Source organism: Sinocyclocheilus grahami, unplaced genomic scaffold, assembly GCF_001515645.1.
Source record: "Sinocyclocheilus grahami isolate Dianchi unplaced genomic scaffold, SAMN03320097.WGS_v1.1 scaffold636.1, whole genome shotgun sequence".
Lineage (NCBI taxonomy): Eukaryota > Metazoa > Chordata > Actinopteri > Cypriniformes > Cyprinidae > Sinocyclocheilus > Sinocyclocheilus grahami.
Genome location: NW_015505815.1, coordinates 374661 through 393557, shown reverse-complemented (window position 1 = coordinate 393557; position 18897 = coordinate 374661). Strand labels below are relative to the sequence as shown.

The 18897-nt window shown below is 40.8% G+C and overlaps 1 protein-coding gene across 1 annotated transcript in view; it reads left to right on the top strand.

The window, feature by feature from the left end:
• The window catches only part of LOC107558206 (neurexin-1a-like), a 157154-nt gene that overhangs the window by 54982 nt on the left and 83275 nt on the right, over positions 1-18897 (top strand). Inside the window, 3 exon segments of the mRNA XM_016241830.1 lie at positions 737-1120; positions 2862-3065; positions 11202-11228. Of these exon segments, the coding sequence (XP_016097316.1) occupies positions 737-1120; positions 2862-3065; positions 11202-11228 (615 nt within the window).

Below are 18897 nucleotides of genomic sequence, written 5' to 3'. Positions count from 1 at the left end.
GATCATGTGTGTTCATTCAAAGAAAGGTTTTCCTATTAATTAATTAGCAAAGAAAAGTCCTTCCCTTGTGGATTTTCCCTATGGGCAAGGAAGGGATTTTCTTCACCTAAATTCCAGGAGGTCGTAAATGTATCGGGTGTCAGGGTTACCATGGAACCAGGGGCCTGTTCGGCTTCCTGGGGTGTTACGGAGTATTTGTTAAATCTAGCTAACAAAATATATATTGTGTGTTTGAGTGGTCCAGACTGTTTGTCATCAGTTTAAAAATATGCACAATTTCTGCATTGAACTGTCATACTGTTTATACATTGGACACTTTGCAGTTGTGACAGTACGATGATGATCTTTGTTTCTAAATGTAGAAAGTAAAGATACAGTGCCAATTTAGCAAACTTTTCTTAACACAGCCCATCTATTCACAGTGAAATTATCCAAAGGGCAATATTTAACACACACACAGACACACATAGAACAGGTTCATGTCATGACGTCAAATTAGATAAATGCAAAAATAAAATAAAACCCAACAATGGTGTTAAATACATTTAATCCTAATTTGAAAACTTGCTTGTGAATGGTTACAACTGTGAATTCATTCATTTATGAAAAGTATATAAAGATGTATTCATAGGACGTGTTACCAGGTATCTTATTGTACTTTAAATTATTCTCTACTTTATATATCAGGATTTACTTTGCACAGTCTCACATTTTCTTTTGCATTGCTGAACTGCAGGTACCACCTATATTAACACAATTCGCACACCATACAAAGCCCCAGGAAACAGTGAGATCCTTGACCTGGATGATAACCTGTATCTAGGAGGACTGCCAGAAAATAAAGCTGATATGGTGTTTCCTACTGAGGTGTGGACTGCTCTGCTCAACTATGGTTACGTAGGCTGCATCCGTGACTTATTCATCAGTGGTCAGAGCAAAGATATCCGCCGCATAGCTGAGGTGCAGAAAGCAGCAGGCGTAAAGCCCTCCTGCAGCAAAGAAGCTCCCAAGCAGTGTCTCAGTAACCCCTGCCAAAACAATGGAATCTGCAGGGAAGGGTGGAACCGTTATGTGTGTGACTGCTCTGGGACGGGCAATCTTGGTAACTCCTGTGAGAAAGGTGAGGCTGACACTTGTTTTAAATGCTTATTGCTTCTTATTTCGTAAATATTGCAGAAATGTTGTATTATATTACAGTTTCATTAAGATTAAGGTTTATTGGTATGTTGCAGCTGTTATTTGGGACAGGACAATTTGTGTGTTCCTCTGTCTAGTCTTTGATTTTCGGTGTCAGATTCCTGACATCCATGCTGTACACTTTCATCTCTCTCGTGTCATTGGAGCCACCATGCCTATGGGATGACATTAGTCTCAAAATTATTAACACGTTTACACAATTATCCATGAACTTATTTGTGAATACAAATGTTTTCTTTTTTGATAAAAGATAAAATGCTGATAATTTACAGAAAAACGATATGGAGAACGTACCAACATTTGTATGGCAAACTTTCTATTCTATGTAAAGGCAGGCACACCCATTCTGGTCAAGTTTATATTTCTGTGAATTGATTGTAAACATTACAGATGTCTTTAATAACAAATACTTTACAGACATACTGTACACTGATCAGCCAAAACATTTCAACCACTTACAGATGAAGTGAATAACATTGATTATATTGTTACAATGGCACCTGTCAAGGGGTGGGATATTTTAGGCAGCAAATGAACAATCAGTTCCTGAATTTCATGTGATGAAAAATGGTTAAGTCAAGGTATGAGTGAGTTTGACTTTGGCAAATAGTGATGGCTAGACGACTGAGTCAGAGCAACTCCATAACATCAAGTCTTATGGGGTATTCCTGGTATGCAGAGGTTAGTACAGTACCTACCAAATGTGGTGCAATGAATGGCAATAAGTGAACCGGCAACGGGGTCATGGGTACCCAAGGCTCATTGATGTACATGAGTAGCGAAGGCTTCTGGTTTTGATCACACAGAAGAGCTACTGTAGCTCTAACTGCTTAATGCAAACTGGCTGGCCAAGATAGAAAGGTGTCAGAACACACAGTGCATCACAGTTTGCTGCATATGGGGCTGCGTAGCCACGGAACATTCAGAGTGCCCATGATGAGCCCTGCTAACCATGAAAGCACCTATCTGTGGAGATGGGTGTTGCAGTAGTGTTGTGGTATCTGGCTATCAGAAGCCGGATGGATTGCAGTCCATGTCAAATGCATGTCAGAAGGCGTTTAAATATGGTCTTTTTTGCAAATGGATAGCTATCCAATTAAAGAAAGCACATGAAGTGGCCCCCAGATCTCAATCCGATTTAACATCTATGGGATATGTTGGATCCGATACATGGAGACCCCACCTCATAACTTGCAGAAGTCTATACTGTCTAGGCAGGTGGTTGTAATGTTGTGGCCGATCAGTGTATGTCTTGAAAACTAGTCTTGTTCTACTGATGCACAGCACACCAGGTCATTTTAGGTGTGGGGGTAGCTATCCCTGTTCCTGGAGAGGTAACGTCCTTCAACTTAAACCCCATTCAAACACACCAGCTAATCAAGGTGTTCAGGGTTACTTGAAAATTACACACAGGAGAAGCAGGGCTAGAACTAAATCTAAATGTAGCTCTTCAGGAACAGGGTTGAAGACCCCTGGGCTTCGGTTTCACTTCTCATATCAGTACATTAAAATTCAAATATTCTATATTGGCTGTAAGTATGTTGTATCATGCACCATTTTCACTTACATTGTGGACTGATAAACTACTTTTCACTGAAAGCCTATATGGGAAAAAAAAACGTGATTAATGACATTACAGTATAATCTTTGCCTCTCATCCACAGATGCCACAATCCTCAGTTACGACGGCAGTAAGTACTTGAAGGTCCAGTTATCTGTAGCTATGCATACAGAGGCTGAAGATGTTTCGCTACGGTTCCGATCCCAGCGGGCATACGGCGTTCTCATGGCAACTACTTCTCGAGACTCTGCAGACACTCTACGTCTGGAGCTGGATACAAGTCGCGTCCGGCTTACAGTTAATCTAGGTATCAGTAAAAACATTCTGTCACACCCCTGTGACCAAATATACTCAAACTTGTTCATATCTAACCAGAAATTGACATTAACCCTTAAATGCATACCTCGGGTCTTTAGCAACCCGGGAAATCATTCACTACCCTCACCCGCCTTCATTTTTTAAAGTTATACATCATCTTTCTTAGTATTCCTCAAGCTATTCATTATAAACAATATAACACAATTTTTTTAAATAAAATAAAATATAAAAGAATGTCTGTTTTCTGTTGAATTTGTAAAAAGTGTATAGGGTCGCTAGCAACCCAAGGTATGTAATAGTGTAAGTATATTTTTCCTGCGCAACAATAATTAAATATCTGAGGACTCAATAAATGCAATTCACCTTTACTCCTCAAGGTGGCACTGTTTGATAAACAACAATGAGGTGATGTTTCACTCCTAATTACTGCAGGCATAAAACAAAAGAATATCATCAGCAAAAACTGAACTGGCTTGAATGGCTTTACTGCAGAGCAATTACTGTACGCAATTAAATATGTCACTGTCATTTGATGGTGGATGTGGTGAATAAGCTGCCAGCGATCAAAATATTGATTTTGAATTCCCTGAAAATGATAATTTGGGAATATGGTTGAGATCTTGAATATGAGCCAGATGTAGCCTACTGGGGAAGTGCGCTCTGATGATGACAGTAATGGTAAAATCATCTGCTCAAATTGAACCCTTCTAAGCTTCGAAAGGTAACCAAATATGTTTTTTTTTATTATTTTGTAATTGTTACTAAAATATCAGGAAAAAATTATGCCATTGCAGCAGTTAGAGATCCATCCGTGTTGGAAATATAGGTCCAGGTCGCTAAAGACCCGAATATGTCATAATGATTGGTGAAACATCCATGCATTTAAGGGTTAAAAAATACCTTTTTTGTTACTGTGCTGTCATGCACTAAAATGTATCTTGAAAACACATCACACACAAAAACACTATTGTCTTTATGGTGGACATGCTCAAAGCCCTCCAATGCTCCGAGTCTGCAGGTCTCCGTACACACTCAAACACCTCAGCTGTGCTCTGTGTTAAAGGAGAATGCTCTGTGTTGTATAACAGCCCTCTTTGTTGCCATTCCCATCCGAAAAACACCCGTTTCTCAAGGCATGAACACTTTGTGCCCTCTCAGTGTTACATTGAGTAATACATTCACAGGAGAAAGCTGTGCACTTTAGATATCCACAGATTTTTACTATATCTAAAGGCTGATTTATTCTGTTGTGTCTGACCTAGACTGTAGCTTCCACGCTGTGACCTACAATACGTGGCTGTTTGTGGGCTGGTTTAAGGGGTGCATATCAGACTACAGCAGGGGTGCCCAATCCTGTTCCTGGAGATCTACCTCACTGCAAAATCCAGCACCAGTCTTAATCAAACACACCTGAACCAGCTAAATAAGATCTCCAGGAGCTGGAGGAACTCTGCAGGAACGTAAATCTCCAGGAACATGATTGGGCTTCCTTGGACTAGTGTAGTTCTGCAGAGCCTATGGCAAACGTCCAACACGCAAATATATATAAAGTTTTAGTCTTTCACATTACCATGTCTGAATATAACAGATAAGACAACATTTGTGAATGACAACTGCATTTAAATATGGATGTGAATCATCTAAATTATGTTCTGTATGTTTACAGAATACTGAAGTCACTCAAACCCTGAAGGTTGACATAGTGATAACCATATTAACAATAGTAATGAAAAAAAAAACGTTTTCGTATTCAGATTAATGTATTTCGCTTATATATCACCAGCTATATCACTGTTAGTAAACCACTTTAAAACCACTGAGACACTTTCTTTATGTATAATTCTTTATCTAAAATTTACAATAAGTACAAAAATAAATAAATATAATCTAGTTATAATTATTATCAAATGAACACTGTGTAGCGGGCCTTTGCACACGCTGCTTTAACTGATGCCTTGAGAATGAGAAGGGGTTAAGATTTGGATTTGACTTTGAATTTGTTTTTATTACCTGAATGAAAACCTGACAGTGCGCAGCTCACACTCCCAATGTGAATGCTGTTTACCTTAATATGACCACAGAAATGAAAACGCCCACAAGTCATTTGCTCAGTGAATCATCACAGCATTGCATATTTAAATGCTCCTCTACAACAGTATTGTGAGGTTACTGTTGGTTCAGGTTTTTCAAAGTACTTTTTACCTCTGAGCAAAGAATGAAGAAGAAATTAATATATGCCTGGGCCTTAAAGGGATAGTTCAATCAAATAAGTAAGGTCTGTCATAATTTACTCATTCTTTCTTCTGGGGAACACAAACAAAGATATTTTGACAAATATCTCAGTGTTTTTTTGATCATAGAGTGGAATTCAATGGAAGTCAGTGTTAATTTTTTGGTGAAATATCCCTTTAAGTCAGCTGAAATTTAAAGTAGATTAGAGTCTACAATTCACCTGACTATATTAAATTAAATGATTCAAAGGTTTTACAGTGTAAAGCCTCGTACACACCGTGACGATTATAGCGGACGTTTTTCGACGCGTCTTTTGTGTTCATACCCAAGCGATTTTCGCTGACGATGAGATGAGTGAACGTGCAAATTCACTCCCTGACATTAGATGGTGCTTAATGAAAAACAGAAATACCCCGGTACACATCGAATCCTATTTGATCTGCAATTCCTTTCCATAACTACTCACTCTTATCGAGATTTTTGTAGTCGCTATCACGTTTGTCATAAATTCCTTTGTGTTCAGACACCAATGAGACCAGCAGCTTTACATTCATCTTGCCTCGATGCATCCTCTTGGTCTACTTACTTCCTCTTCGTCGTTAGGTATCAATGTGTGCTCGGCAAGACCATTTTGTGCTTGAGCGCCACCAAGTCATGTTTTACTGTAACTTCAGCAGCTCCAGGCACATGAACAAAAGCCAATTTTATTGGTCGGCCAGTTTTTAACGCAGCGCGTCAAACCAAAAAAACAAGCCCGAGGCATTTTTTAAAAAATTAAGCTTTTAAGCGTTAAACGTCGGCGATAATCGCTGTAATATGTGAACAAGCCTTTACTTTAGAAAGAGCATTTCCTTGCATGATGAGCCAGCTCTGGTCTTTGGCTGTGTGCAGTCCCTTCTCTGCTGAGGTTGATGGCACTCTAGGCTAAGACACTGCTTCTGGTGAACTTGGTTGAAATATCTCAATAAATCACTACCTAAAAACAGACATACTGATTTCAGTGGAAACTTGTCGAGAAACATTCTTCCTTACCTTTTAATCAGGAATTTACTTTATTTCATTGCAAAAATTATCTAATTCATGAACCACCCACAGTCCAACTTAATTTAATCAGGTGCAACACTACATACAGTGGGGCAAAAAAGTATTTAGTCAGCCACCAATTGTGCAAGTTCTTCCACTTAAAAAGATGAGAGAGGCCTGTAATTTTCATCATAGGTATACCTCAACTATGAGAGACAAAATGAGAAAAAAAAATCCAGAAAATCACATTGTAGGATTTTTAAAGAATTAATTGGTAAATTCCTCGGTAAAATAAGTATTTGGTCACCTACAAACAAGCAAGATTTCTGGCCCTCACAGACCTGTAACTTCTTCTTTAAGAGCCTCCTCTGTCCTCCACTCGTTACCTGTATTAATGGCATCTGTTTGAACTCATTATCAGTATAAAAGACACCTGTCCACAACCTCAAACAGTCACACTCCAAACTCCACCAAGGCCAAGACCAAAGAGCTGTCAAAGGACACCAGAAACAAAATTGCAGACCTGCACCAGGCTGGGAAGACTGAATCTGCAATAGGTAAGCAGCTTGGTGTGAAGAAATCAACTGTGGGAGCAATTATTAGAAAATGGAAGACATACAAGACCACTGATAATCTCCCTCGATATGGGGCTCCACGCAAGATCTCACCCCATGGGGTCAAAATGATCACAAGAACTGTGAGCAAAAATCCCAGAACCACACGGGGGAACCTAGTGAATGACCTGCAGAGAGCTGGGACCAAAGTAACAAAGGCTACCATCAGTAACACACTGCACCGCCAGGGACTCAAATCCTGCAGTGACAGACGTGTCCCCCTGCTTAAGCCAGTACATGTCCAGGCCCGTCTGAAGTTTGCTAGAGAGCATTTGGATGATCCAGAAGAGGATTGGGAGAATGTCATATGGTCAGATGAAACCAAAATAGAACTTTTTGGTAAAAACTCAACTTGTCATGTTTGGAGGAGAAAGAATGCTGAGTTGCATCCAAAGAACACCATACCTACTGTGAAGCATGGGGGTGGAAACATCATGCTTTGGGGCTGTTTTTCTGCAAAGGGACCAGGACAACTGATCCGTGTAAACGAAAAAATGAATGGGGCCATGTATCGTGAGATTTTGAGTGAAAACCTCCTTCCATCAGCAAGGGCATTGAAGATGAAACGTGGCTGGGTCTTTCAGCATGACAATGATCCCAAACACACCACCCGGGCAACGAAGGAGTGGCTTCGTAAGAAGCATTTCAAGGCCCTGGAGTGGCCTAGCCAGTCTCCAGATCTCAACCCCATAGAAAATCTTTGGAGGGAGTTGAAAATCCATGTTGCCCAGCGACAGCCCCAAAACATTACTGCTCTAGAGGAGATCTGCATGGAGGAATGGGCCAAAATACCAGCAACAGTGTGTGAAAACCTTGTGAAGACTTACAGAAAACGTTTGACCTCTGTCATTGCCAACAAAGGGTATATAACAAAGTATTGAGATGAAATTTTGTTATTGACCAAATACTTATTTTCCACCATAATTTACCAATTAATTCTTTAAAAATCATACAATGTGATTTTCTGGATTTTTTTCTCATTTTGTCTCTCATAGTTGAGGTATACCAATGATGAAAATTACAGGCCTCTCTCATCTTTTTAAGTGGGAGAACTTGCACAATTGGTGACTGACTAAATACTTTTTTCCCCCACTGTAAATGCAAATTTGTGAATTAAATTTGTTATTTTGACTTGATTTATTTTAAATCCATTTTCGAATATAAAATTGTTTATTTTATAATATAGCAATGTGGTATAATACTTTCTAATCTAATCACTGATTTGTGCGTATGTGTGTCTACACAGATCTGCGTATGTGTCGTATGGAGGTCTGCTAATGCGACTTCAGGGAGATGCTAATAATCTGCATGGATTTGAAGTGGACTCCAGGGTCTATCTCCTGATGAAGAAACTGGCTTTCTGATCGTGTCTCCTGTCCTGAAGGACACTCGCTTCTGAGGACTGAGAAAACATATGCATTCTTATCATCATCATCACTTTTTTCTTCTTTTTTACCTTTGAGGCTTTCCCGTTGATGAGAAACTGGTATTGCTAATAATATCTGGAAACTATGGCCCATGGTACATTACATAAAAAAAACATATGGTTACACATATATATTCAAACCATACGACTGCTCAGTTGATGAACTGTTTTCTCATTGCATCTAGTGCACTATATCGGCCAAACAAAGCCCTGGTGAATCACATTGTTGTTTTTTGCATGTTTATTTCCTTTTAAAGCATTTAGTAAATGAGAAACTGTTTAGTAGTAACAAGCTTTTGGAGGCATACAGTATCTTAAAGGAACACTCCACTATTTTTGAAAATAGGCTCAAAGTACTTTTTACCTCTGAGCAAAGAATGAAGAAGAAATTAATATATGCCTGGGCCTTAAAGGGATAGTTCAATCAAATAAGTAAGGTCTGTCATAATTTACTCATTCTTTCTTCTGGGGAACACAAACAAAGATATTTTGACAAATATCTCAGTGTTTTTTTGATCATAGAGTGGAATTCAATGGAAGTCAGTGTTAATTTTTTGGTGAAATATCCCTTTAAGTCAGCTGAAATTTAAAGTAGATTAGAGTCTACAATTCACCTGACTATATTAAATTAAATGATTCAAAGGTTTTACAGTGTAAAGCCTCGTACACACCGTGACGATTATAGCGGACGTTTTTCGACGCGTCTTTTGTGTTCATACCCAAGCGATTTTCGCTGACGATGAGATGAGTGAACGTGCAAATTCACTCCCTGACATTAGATGGTGCTTAATGAAAAACAGAAATACCCCGGTACACATCGAATCCTATTTGATCTGCAATTCCTTTCCATAACTACTCACTCTTATCGAGATTTTTGTAGTCGCTATCACGTTTGTCATAAATTCCTTTGTGTTCAGACACCAATGAGACCAGCAGCTTTACATTCATCTTGCCTCGATGCATCCTCTTGGTCTACTTACTTCCTCTTCGTCGTTAGGTATCAATGTGTGCTCGGCAAGACCATTTTGTGCTTGAGCGCCACCAAGTCATGTTTTACTGTAACTTCAGCAGCTCCAGGCACATGAACAAAAGCCAATTTTATTGGTCGGCCAGTTTTTAACGCAGCGCGTCAAACCAAAAAAACAAGCCCGAGGCATTTTTTAAAAAATTAAGCTTTTAAGCGTTAAACGTCGGCGATAATCGCTGTAATATGTGAACAAGCCTTTACTTTAGAAAGAGCATTTCCTTGCATGATGAGCCAGCTCTGGTCTTTGGCTGTGTGCAGTCCCTTCTCTGCTGAGGTTGATGGCACTCTAGGCTAAGACACTGCTTCTGGTGAACTTGGTTGAAATATCTCAATAAATCACTACCTAAAAACAGACATACTGATTTCAGTGGAAACTTGTCGAGAAACATTCTTCCTTACCTTTTAATCAGGAATTTACTTTATTTCATTGCAAAAATTATCTAATTCATGAACCACCCACAGTCCAACTTAATTTAATCAGGTGCAACACTACATACAGTGGGGCAAAAAAGTATTTAGTCAGCCACCAATTGTGCAAGTTCTTCCACTTAAAAAGATGAGAGAGGCCTGTAATTTTCATCATAGGTATACCTCAACTATGAGAGACAAAATGAGAAAAAAAAATCCAGAAAATCACATTGTAGGATTTTTAAAGAATTAATTGGTAAATTCCTCGGTAAAATAAGTATTTGGTCACCTACAAACAAGCAAGATTTCTGGCTCTCACAGACCTGTAACTTCTTCTTTAAGAGCCTCCTTTTTATACATTTTCTTAGAACCTTGTTTATAAGAACATGGTCTGAAAATTTTGGGTGAGCAGCCAATATCAAAAATAAATGTGCATTACCAGGCAGTTTACTAGTCATTGTCGCAGCCTGACCAAAGGTATGATGCTCTGGCATTTCCATTCTTAGTCAAATACATTTCCAATTGCAATCAAATCTGTACATATATAGATAAACAACAACAACTAAATACTCGGAACTTTCCATGAATAGGGTGCATTTGAATACAATAAACAAACAAACAACAAAATAATACTTTTTTACTTTTAGCAGCTGTGAAGAAATTTCACAAACTGAATGTCTAGTCAGACAAACCAATCTAACCAACATGCACTGCTTCAATTCATACACCTGAAGTAAATTTATTAACATGTGAGTGACGTGATGTGTAGCCAAGTATGGCATCCCATTTATCCTATGCACACGCACGCACGCATGCACACACCCAGAGGATTCGGTGCCTTGCTCAAGGGCACCTCTGTCGTGGTATTGAGGGTGGAAGAGAGTGCTGGTCATTCACTCCCCCCCACCTACAATCCCTGCCAGACCTGAGACTTGAACCCCCGACCTTTGGGTTACAATTCCAATTCTATAGCCTGCCCTGCAAAGGTGGGACATCGTGGACAAAACACACACCCAGAAAGTGGCTTCGCTTGACCACATTCATCAAGATCAATGCATTCAACAGTATAATTCATGGGAAATATTAGGATTAGCTACAAACCAACAAAATAAAAGAAAAAGTCTTCTAGACTATTTTGTACCCTCTTTGTGGAAAGTGCCACTTAAATGCTGCTTAATTGGCTTAAAAAATATAACAGTAATTATTTGGACAATATTCCTAGAAAGAGTTCAATGTAACAGAAGGGCATTTGGGTGAATGTGATGGCATGCGTGAGCATCAGGATCATTGGTGTTCTTGTGTGTCTGTCCCCAGAGAAGTGGGTTATGTGCTTCAATGTCTGCAGATGTTACTTTGAAGGCTGAATTTACAAGTAATTTATTCTTCCCCATCTAGACTGTGACAGGATAAACTGTTCCATGAGTAAGTGACACTCTCTTCTTTCATATCTTCCATTTACTATTGTTGAATGTTTGCTCCCTCACGCAATAGGACATTGCTTTTTTTGTTGCTTAAAGGGGTCATGCACTTTTACAAGTTGTTTGAACTGAAATGTGTGTTGGCAGTGTGTACACAACCACCCTATAATGATAAAAATCCACCCAGTGTTTTAAAAAAAATCTGGTTAAATGTTTACCCCTTTCTCAAATCGAGCCGATCTCAGATGCCTGTCTGTGTGACGTCACACAGACAGGCCCCTCCCACAATAGTTTGATTGACAGTAGCGTTTCAGCACAGACTGGACTGGTGTCTTACCTTAGACCCGCCTGAGTGAGCTGTCATCAGTAGACAAGAATGACTCCTAAGCGATTGAGGTGTTCTGTTGTTGTTACTCCCGACATCTGAGCCGCTGAGCTCGCAGTGGATTACATTGTTTCTGAAGGGAATGCGCCCACGATCTACATAAATGCGTTTATGTTCGCGCGAATCATTCATGGTCCAGCCTCATCTACAGAAGAAGTGAGTATAATGTTTTGTAATGAATCTTTGCAAATCGCCTTTCCTAATAATGTGCTAATTAGCAAGTTTCACGATGAATGCGGGGTCAGCAGAGCTCATTAACATTTAAAGGAAAATGCTACAAAAACTGCTTGATCTGAAAAGCACTGTTTTTGACAGGGTAAAAACTGTGTTTTTTACACTACCATTGAGAAATTTTAACCAAACTGTGTTACAGACTTTTCATTAAGTCATCATATCATATCAACTTGTGGAAAATGGGCATCCTATGACCCCTTTAATGTTTGACTAACTAATGCTTCACATGACTAATGACTTTCATTAAGATCTACAATTGTCAATTACAGCATTATCTTTAAAGAGGTCATGATATTAGTCTACATGATGGTTGCCTAATATCACTGCATCTCTTTCCTTGTCACCTCATTGCTCACCTGTGCTGAGCAGTGGAAGGAATAAGGAATATGGAAGGAATAATGAGCTGTGCTATTGTGAAGGTGTTCTGATACAAATGTCTACCACAGTGTGGAGGAAGTAGACAACAAGTCATTATGGCAATAAAATGCTCTTATTTTGAGGAGGAATTTTTGAGCTCTGAAACTTAAACTAAAAGTACTTTTATAGTACAACAACCTTTTATACACCAAATGATCGCTAATGTCATGACCCCTTTAAAGATTTTGAGCCCATAAGGTCAATTAAATGTCTGCAAGTAGTACACCTGAGCAGATGTACTGTATTTGTGCGCTGTGGCATTCTGGTTATGTATAGATGGAGATAAAAATGCCAAATGCCAAAAAACGGCAACAACTTTTATTCCTTTTTACACAAAATTACGCAAATTATTTTCATGCAGTTCCTTGTAAAATGCCATGTTATGACCTTTTAAAAACACTTTTAAAATAGCGCATGATTTTTAAATTAATACAATCCTGGCTATATCTCTGTTATGTGATACAATGACCTAATAAGCTGATGATCTGAATCAAGAATGTTAAATAAGGCATACACATAAGACATACAAAATATGGGGAGTGGATCCTCAGGACCGCCGTTGAGAACAACTTCTAAAGAGGACCTTAATGAGGGCCCGTCTTCACAGGATGTGGAACATTCTCAGTTGTCAGCACAGAAACAAGACTGTCAGATTGAACTCAGAAATTAACTCGGCAGAGAACAAAACACATCACTTACAGCTGTATGTCCTCATAATATTGGGGTAGAGACCTAAAACCTGAACATGTCTTACATTAGGATATTTAGTCTTCTTAATATAGGTCAAACCGGTACACACATACACACACAGGTTAGTAAATAAAGAATGGTAAATGAAATCCTTGCAATTACTTGGACCAAAACCTGAATGAACCATCAATCAGTAATTTTACCCTCATATTGTTTATTGAACAGAGTTTACCTGGTTGTGTGCGATCTCAGATCTGGTTTGAGTCTGGAGTGATGTTTTGGGAAGCCAATCAAGGATCGTAAATTGAGTGACGAGTTGACTTGGTGGCTGTTAATTTGTTCGTATCTGATTAACCAAACCCAACAAGGTTTTAATCAAACAAACATCATCTTTAGTTTGGAGTGTAACTATGTTATTTCACCTCATATCAATCAACATACTGCACTATGATCACACTGTTCTTTCAGTTTCCTGCTCTTGTTCTGCGTATTTTGGTTATTTTTTTAACACAAATTTTGTGTTTTGCAAAGTTTGCTGCTTCAGTATTTGTAGATTATTTTTCCACATGTTTCTATGGTATACTGAAAAACAATGATAAACATATAATAAGTTTTAAAGGATTTTATTGGCCAAAAATATATAATGAGTCAATATTTACAGTGTTGACCCTTGTTCTTCATAACCTATGCAATTCGCTCTGGCATGCTGGATATTAGCTTCTGGGCCAAATCCTGACTGATGGCCATCCATTCTTGCCTTATTAGTTCTCGGAGTTGATCACAATTTGTAGGATTCTGCTTGTCCACTCGCCTTTTGAGGACTGACCACAGGTTCTCTATGGGATAGAGATCCAGGGATTTGCCTGGCCACGGATCCAAAATGTCAAATGTAATGATCTTCAAGCCACTTCTTTATCACTCTTGCTTTGTGACATGGTGCTCCATCATGCTGTAAAATGCACGGATCATCACCAAATTGCTCATGGATCGTTGGAAGAAATCGCTCTTGCAAGACGTTTTGATACCATTCTTTATTCATGGCAGTGTTTTAGGGCAGAATTATGAGAGAGCCCACTCCCTTGGTTGAAAAGCAAGCCCACACATGGATGGTCTCAGGATGCTTCACTGTTGGCACAACACAGGACTCATGGTGGCGTTCACCTTTTCTTCTCTGAACAATCGATTTTCCAGATGTCCCAAACAGTCGGAAGGGAGCTTTATCAGAGAAAATAACTTTGCACCAGTCTTCTGCTGTCCAATTCTTGTACTTCCTGCAGAAATTCAGTCTGTCCTTGACGTTTTTCTTTGAGAGAAGTGGCTTCTTTGCTGCCCTTAATTGACACCAGGCCGTTGTCCAAAAGTCTTGGCCTCACTGTGTGTGCAGATGCTCTCACACCAACCTGCTGCCATTCCTGAGCAAGCTCTGCACTGCTGCTGACACGATTCCATAGCTGACTCCTCAGGAGGAGATGGTCCTGGGGCTAGCTGGACACTCTGGGACGTCCTGAAGACTTCTTCACTGCAGTCGAACCTCTCTCCTTGGATCAAAAAACAGTGAAATTCGTTTTTTTTGTGTGTGAAAAGTTACTTTTTTTGGCCAATGAAGCTTTTAGCAATTATTTTAAATGCATCTGATCACTCTACACAATAATCTAGAAAGAATGTGAATGAACACCACAACAGCTTAAGCAGCAAACTTTGCAAAACACAAAATTTATGTCACTGCCAAAACTTATAGTTATCTGATGCATTTTGAGAAAACTAGTCTCTGTTAGGCTGTTCACACTACACAACTTTAAACGTTGGCAGATCGCTGTGCTGTTCAGACTACATGACTTGATTGTCTGTCTTTAAGTCGTTGTGGTGTACGTGACTCTATGTAAATGATCCACAACCGGGGGTTACACACTACACAAGCTGACAACAACTCTTTTACCCAACGACTCTACAAACCACGTTTTGTCACGAAAACACATGCGAGAATTGGAATGGGAATGATGCGAAACAACACGTGAAACAGGAGTTGTTTGTTTGAAAATGGATGTCAGGAAGAAATTAGCACTGCAAGCTGTTTGCTCTATGAAAAATTTTGCTCCATTTATTGTGTCCAAACATTTCTTTAAGCCATGTTGCTGCTGCTGTTGTTTTTCTTCTGGTGACCTCAACCCATGCCTTGCTCTCTCATTGGCTGTAGCTCGTCATGACACCTGACACCACGTGATGTCAAGTCGGCCGACCGTTCCAGATATTTGTCATGCTAGATATTTGTTTGCCGTCAGCGAGGTGTCAGCGAGCCTCTTTGATTGTGTAGTTCACACATAAAGATTACCGAGCGCCAATCACCCGCTGATTTTCCCCTGATCACAGCCCGACCTGTCGGCGAGCTTGTTAACTTGCAAATTGGGCTTAAATCGGGCTTAAAATCCTGTGGTGTGAACTAGGCATTAGAGTGAGATGAAGAGTGTGAGTCCAGTTTACATACAGGGAGTCAACTCTAGCTCACTGCTTTAGAGCCCCCCTTTGTGAATCATCCCCTTTTTTTTGAGTCTAATGATCATCATTTGGGTATTACTTGAGTTGGTTTGCACAAACACAAAGTGCCAAATGAGTTTTGACTGTGGGATATGAAAGGTTTTGTGTTGCTTTAACAAGACTGGTTCTATTTTTTGCCAAAAAGCCTAATCCAAGCCTAATCCCTATCTGCAAATCCTGAACTTTAAATTAAAATTTGTGGTGCTATCTAGACAGGATCCCTGATTTTATGACCCAAATGGTCTGTGTATTGTTTCAGGGCTGCTTGTGGAATCCTGTTTATTGCTCTCTCACAAATTTTGGTCATCCATAAAGGGTTAGTGCCATGCATTAGTTTTTAAATAAATGAAATGCACAGGTAGCTGACAAAGGCATTATTACCTGTTGCACCTGCACCGTTGCCTTCAGTCCATCTGCGGGTCATCAGGGGAGCAATCCTTCATAGATAATTCAATCCAATAAGCCCAGAAAATCTTCTCAGGTTACTTATGTAACCATGGTTCCCTGAGTAGGGAACGAGACACTGCGTCCTCTAGGGGTCGCTATGGGGAACGCCTCGTCGTGACCCGTGTCTGAAGCATACATTGAAAAAACACCAACTTGTTGGCCGGCGACAGCCATGACGTCACTACCGGTGCGACTGTAGTATAAATAGGCGCCGGGAGCACACATCATTCACTTCTTCGTCTGAAGCTTGCTTCCGCAGCATGGCAAGAAACCTAGAGGACGCAGTGTCTCGTTCCCTACTCAGGGAACCATGGTTACATAAGTAGGAGCGATGCTTCCAGAGTGTGTCGACAGAGACACACTAGTTGAGTGGAGCCCATGGACCCGGGGTCTAACCAACTCAGAGAAAGGGAACGAGGTCAATAACCCGTAACCCTTACCATACAGGATTTTAGAAAAGTGGGCAAAGCATAATGTGCACACTTACCACTTATGTGGATTTTAGAAAGTGGGCAAAGCATAACGTGCACACTTACCAGCTATGTGGATGTGATCGAGAAACCCCTCAGGGCGACCCAGATATGGTAGACCAGTCAGGGTAGCATGAAAGTGTAACCCCAGCCCGGACGTCCAGGAAATTTTTTCAGTGATGCGCTGGGGGCCTGATGATCACGAAGGCTCCCCTGCAGAAGCCTGTGTTATGGCCGCATGATCCAGGAAGTATGAAGCCGAAAACCGGCTTTACTTACCATCTGGACATATATCGACGAGTGAAATAAGCACTGCAAGTCGACCAGCCGGTTTCTGAACCCAGCAGAGAGGGTGCCCATCAAGGACCTACCCTAGAAAGGGACAGAAACACACAGGTCCCGGGAAACACTGCAAAGAAACTAGTAGAAGGGTTATACACACAACCACCAGCTCATTATATATATATTTAGACATGGATCATACTCACCCACCATGGTTCCCGTGTCGGAACTCTGTCCGAAGAAGCCTCTAGACCTAACTACAATACAGATTAACTACAATACAGTATTAAGATATAAAATGCTATATTTTATGAATGCATTTGTGTACCATTGCGAAACTTGGCATCGGCCATCGGCACCTTACCCTGAAGGCACACAAAATGTTTTAAGGCAGCACCACCTTGTGGTCAAAAGTTAATGAAATAAAAATAAAAATGCTAATAGCTTTATATAAATTTGGCCTATTGTAATGAGACTGGTCTTAATATAGATTCCTTTGGTCATGCTAAGAACATTGATAACAAATATATTTATGATAACATATGTATACACACACATATATATATATATATATATATATATATATATATATATATATTATACAGTATATGTGTTTATGTATGCGTGTTGGATAGCGCTTTTCCTCACAGGGTACCATTCCACTGTCTTTGGGTGGAGGGTGGCGGTAATGATGACATGTGAGGAAAATGTCCTGAATATATATACAGTATCTCACAGAAGTGAGTACACCCCTCACATTTTTGTAAATATTTTATTATATCTTTTCATGTGACAACACTGAAGAAATGACACTTTGCTACAATGTAAAGTAGTGAGTGTACAGCTTGTATAACAGTGTAAATTTGCTTTCCCCTCAAAATAACTCAACACACAGCCATTAATATCTGAACCGCTGGCCACAAAAGTGAGTACATCCCTAAGTGAAAATATGCAAATTGGGCCCAATTAGCCATTTTCTCTCCTCGGTGTCATGCGACTCATTAGTGTTACAATGTCTCAGGTGTGAATGGGGAGCAGGTGTGTTAAATTTGGTGTTATCGCTCTCACTCTCTCATACTGGTCACTGGAAGTTCAACATGGCACCTCATGGCAAATAACTCTCTGAGGATCTGAAAAAGATATAATAAAATATTTACAAAAATGTGAGGGGTGTACTCACTTCTGTGAGATACTGTATATTGTGATGAGTCGGCTGACTCCCCCTTAATTATCAGCATCACCCCGTCCCTTAATCGCCGCCCTTCGCCAGGCTCCCGACAGGAGTGGGTGCGTGAGAGAGGAGGGGCGCTGAAATAGCCAGGGCTGGCAGCGTGTGATGAGGCACACCTGAACCGATTAGAGCCTCATCACCGCTGCTGTTTAAATGCCGAGCGCGCTTCTCCTCGGGGGACCGGTCTCTTCCCCGTGTATGCACGCTGGTGTCCTCGTTTGTCCAGGAAGGGTGCGTAGAGGGACTTCCTAACCGCCAGAGTCGTGAGCTGCAGGACCCGCGTTCCGGACGAGAGCGGCACCCGTTAACCGGCCATCGGGCCAGGATGCCGGGCCGTCTAGTCCCTTCGAGCGCCGTGGGCAGCAAGTAGGATGCAGCCACTGGAAGAAGCTGCCGCCCCTTGCGCCCCGGACTGGAGAGGTGAGCACGTGCGGCCGCCGGACTCTGCCCCTTTCCTGAACCCTTCTTTCTTGACCACTGCCTTTCCCTTCACGAACCCCGCAGCACGACGAGGACACCAGATCTCCTGTTTATTTTGGACACTTTATTCCCTTTTTCTGGACACTTTGTTTATTTTCTGTTACTAAAAGCCTCTCCGAGGCCTGACGCCACTGTGTCTGTCGTTTGCTCCTCCCGCCACTTTGGTGGAGAATGCAGGCAAGGTAGAGCCTAGACAGCACAGTTGGGCAACACCTGATGACGTCATCCCCTCTCGCTCGCAAAAGTTCGTGAAAACCGGGATGACACAGAGAAACGACGGAGACGGCCTCCCAGCCACATAAGGGGTAAGTGACTTTCTTCTATTGTCATTTACCCTGTGGTTGGTTGAGGCTGTTTCTCTGTCCCTGTTCCGGCACGGTGCAAGAGGGAGAACTGCACTCCGACTGTTTGGAGCCTGGTTGAGGATGGTAGCACTCCCGTGTGGGCGGTGGACTGATGACGGGGATGTCGCTTGGGGGGGGGGGGGGGGGGTTTGGTTTCTTTT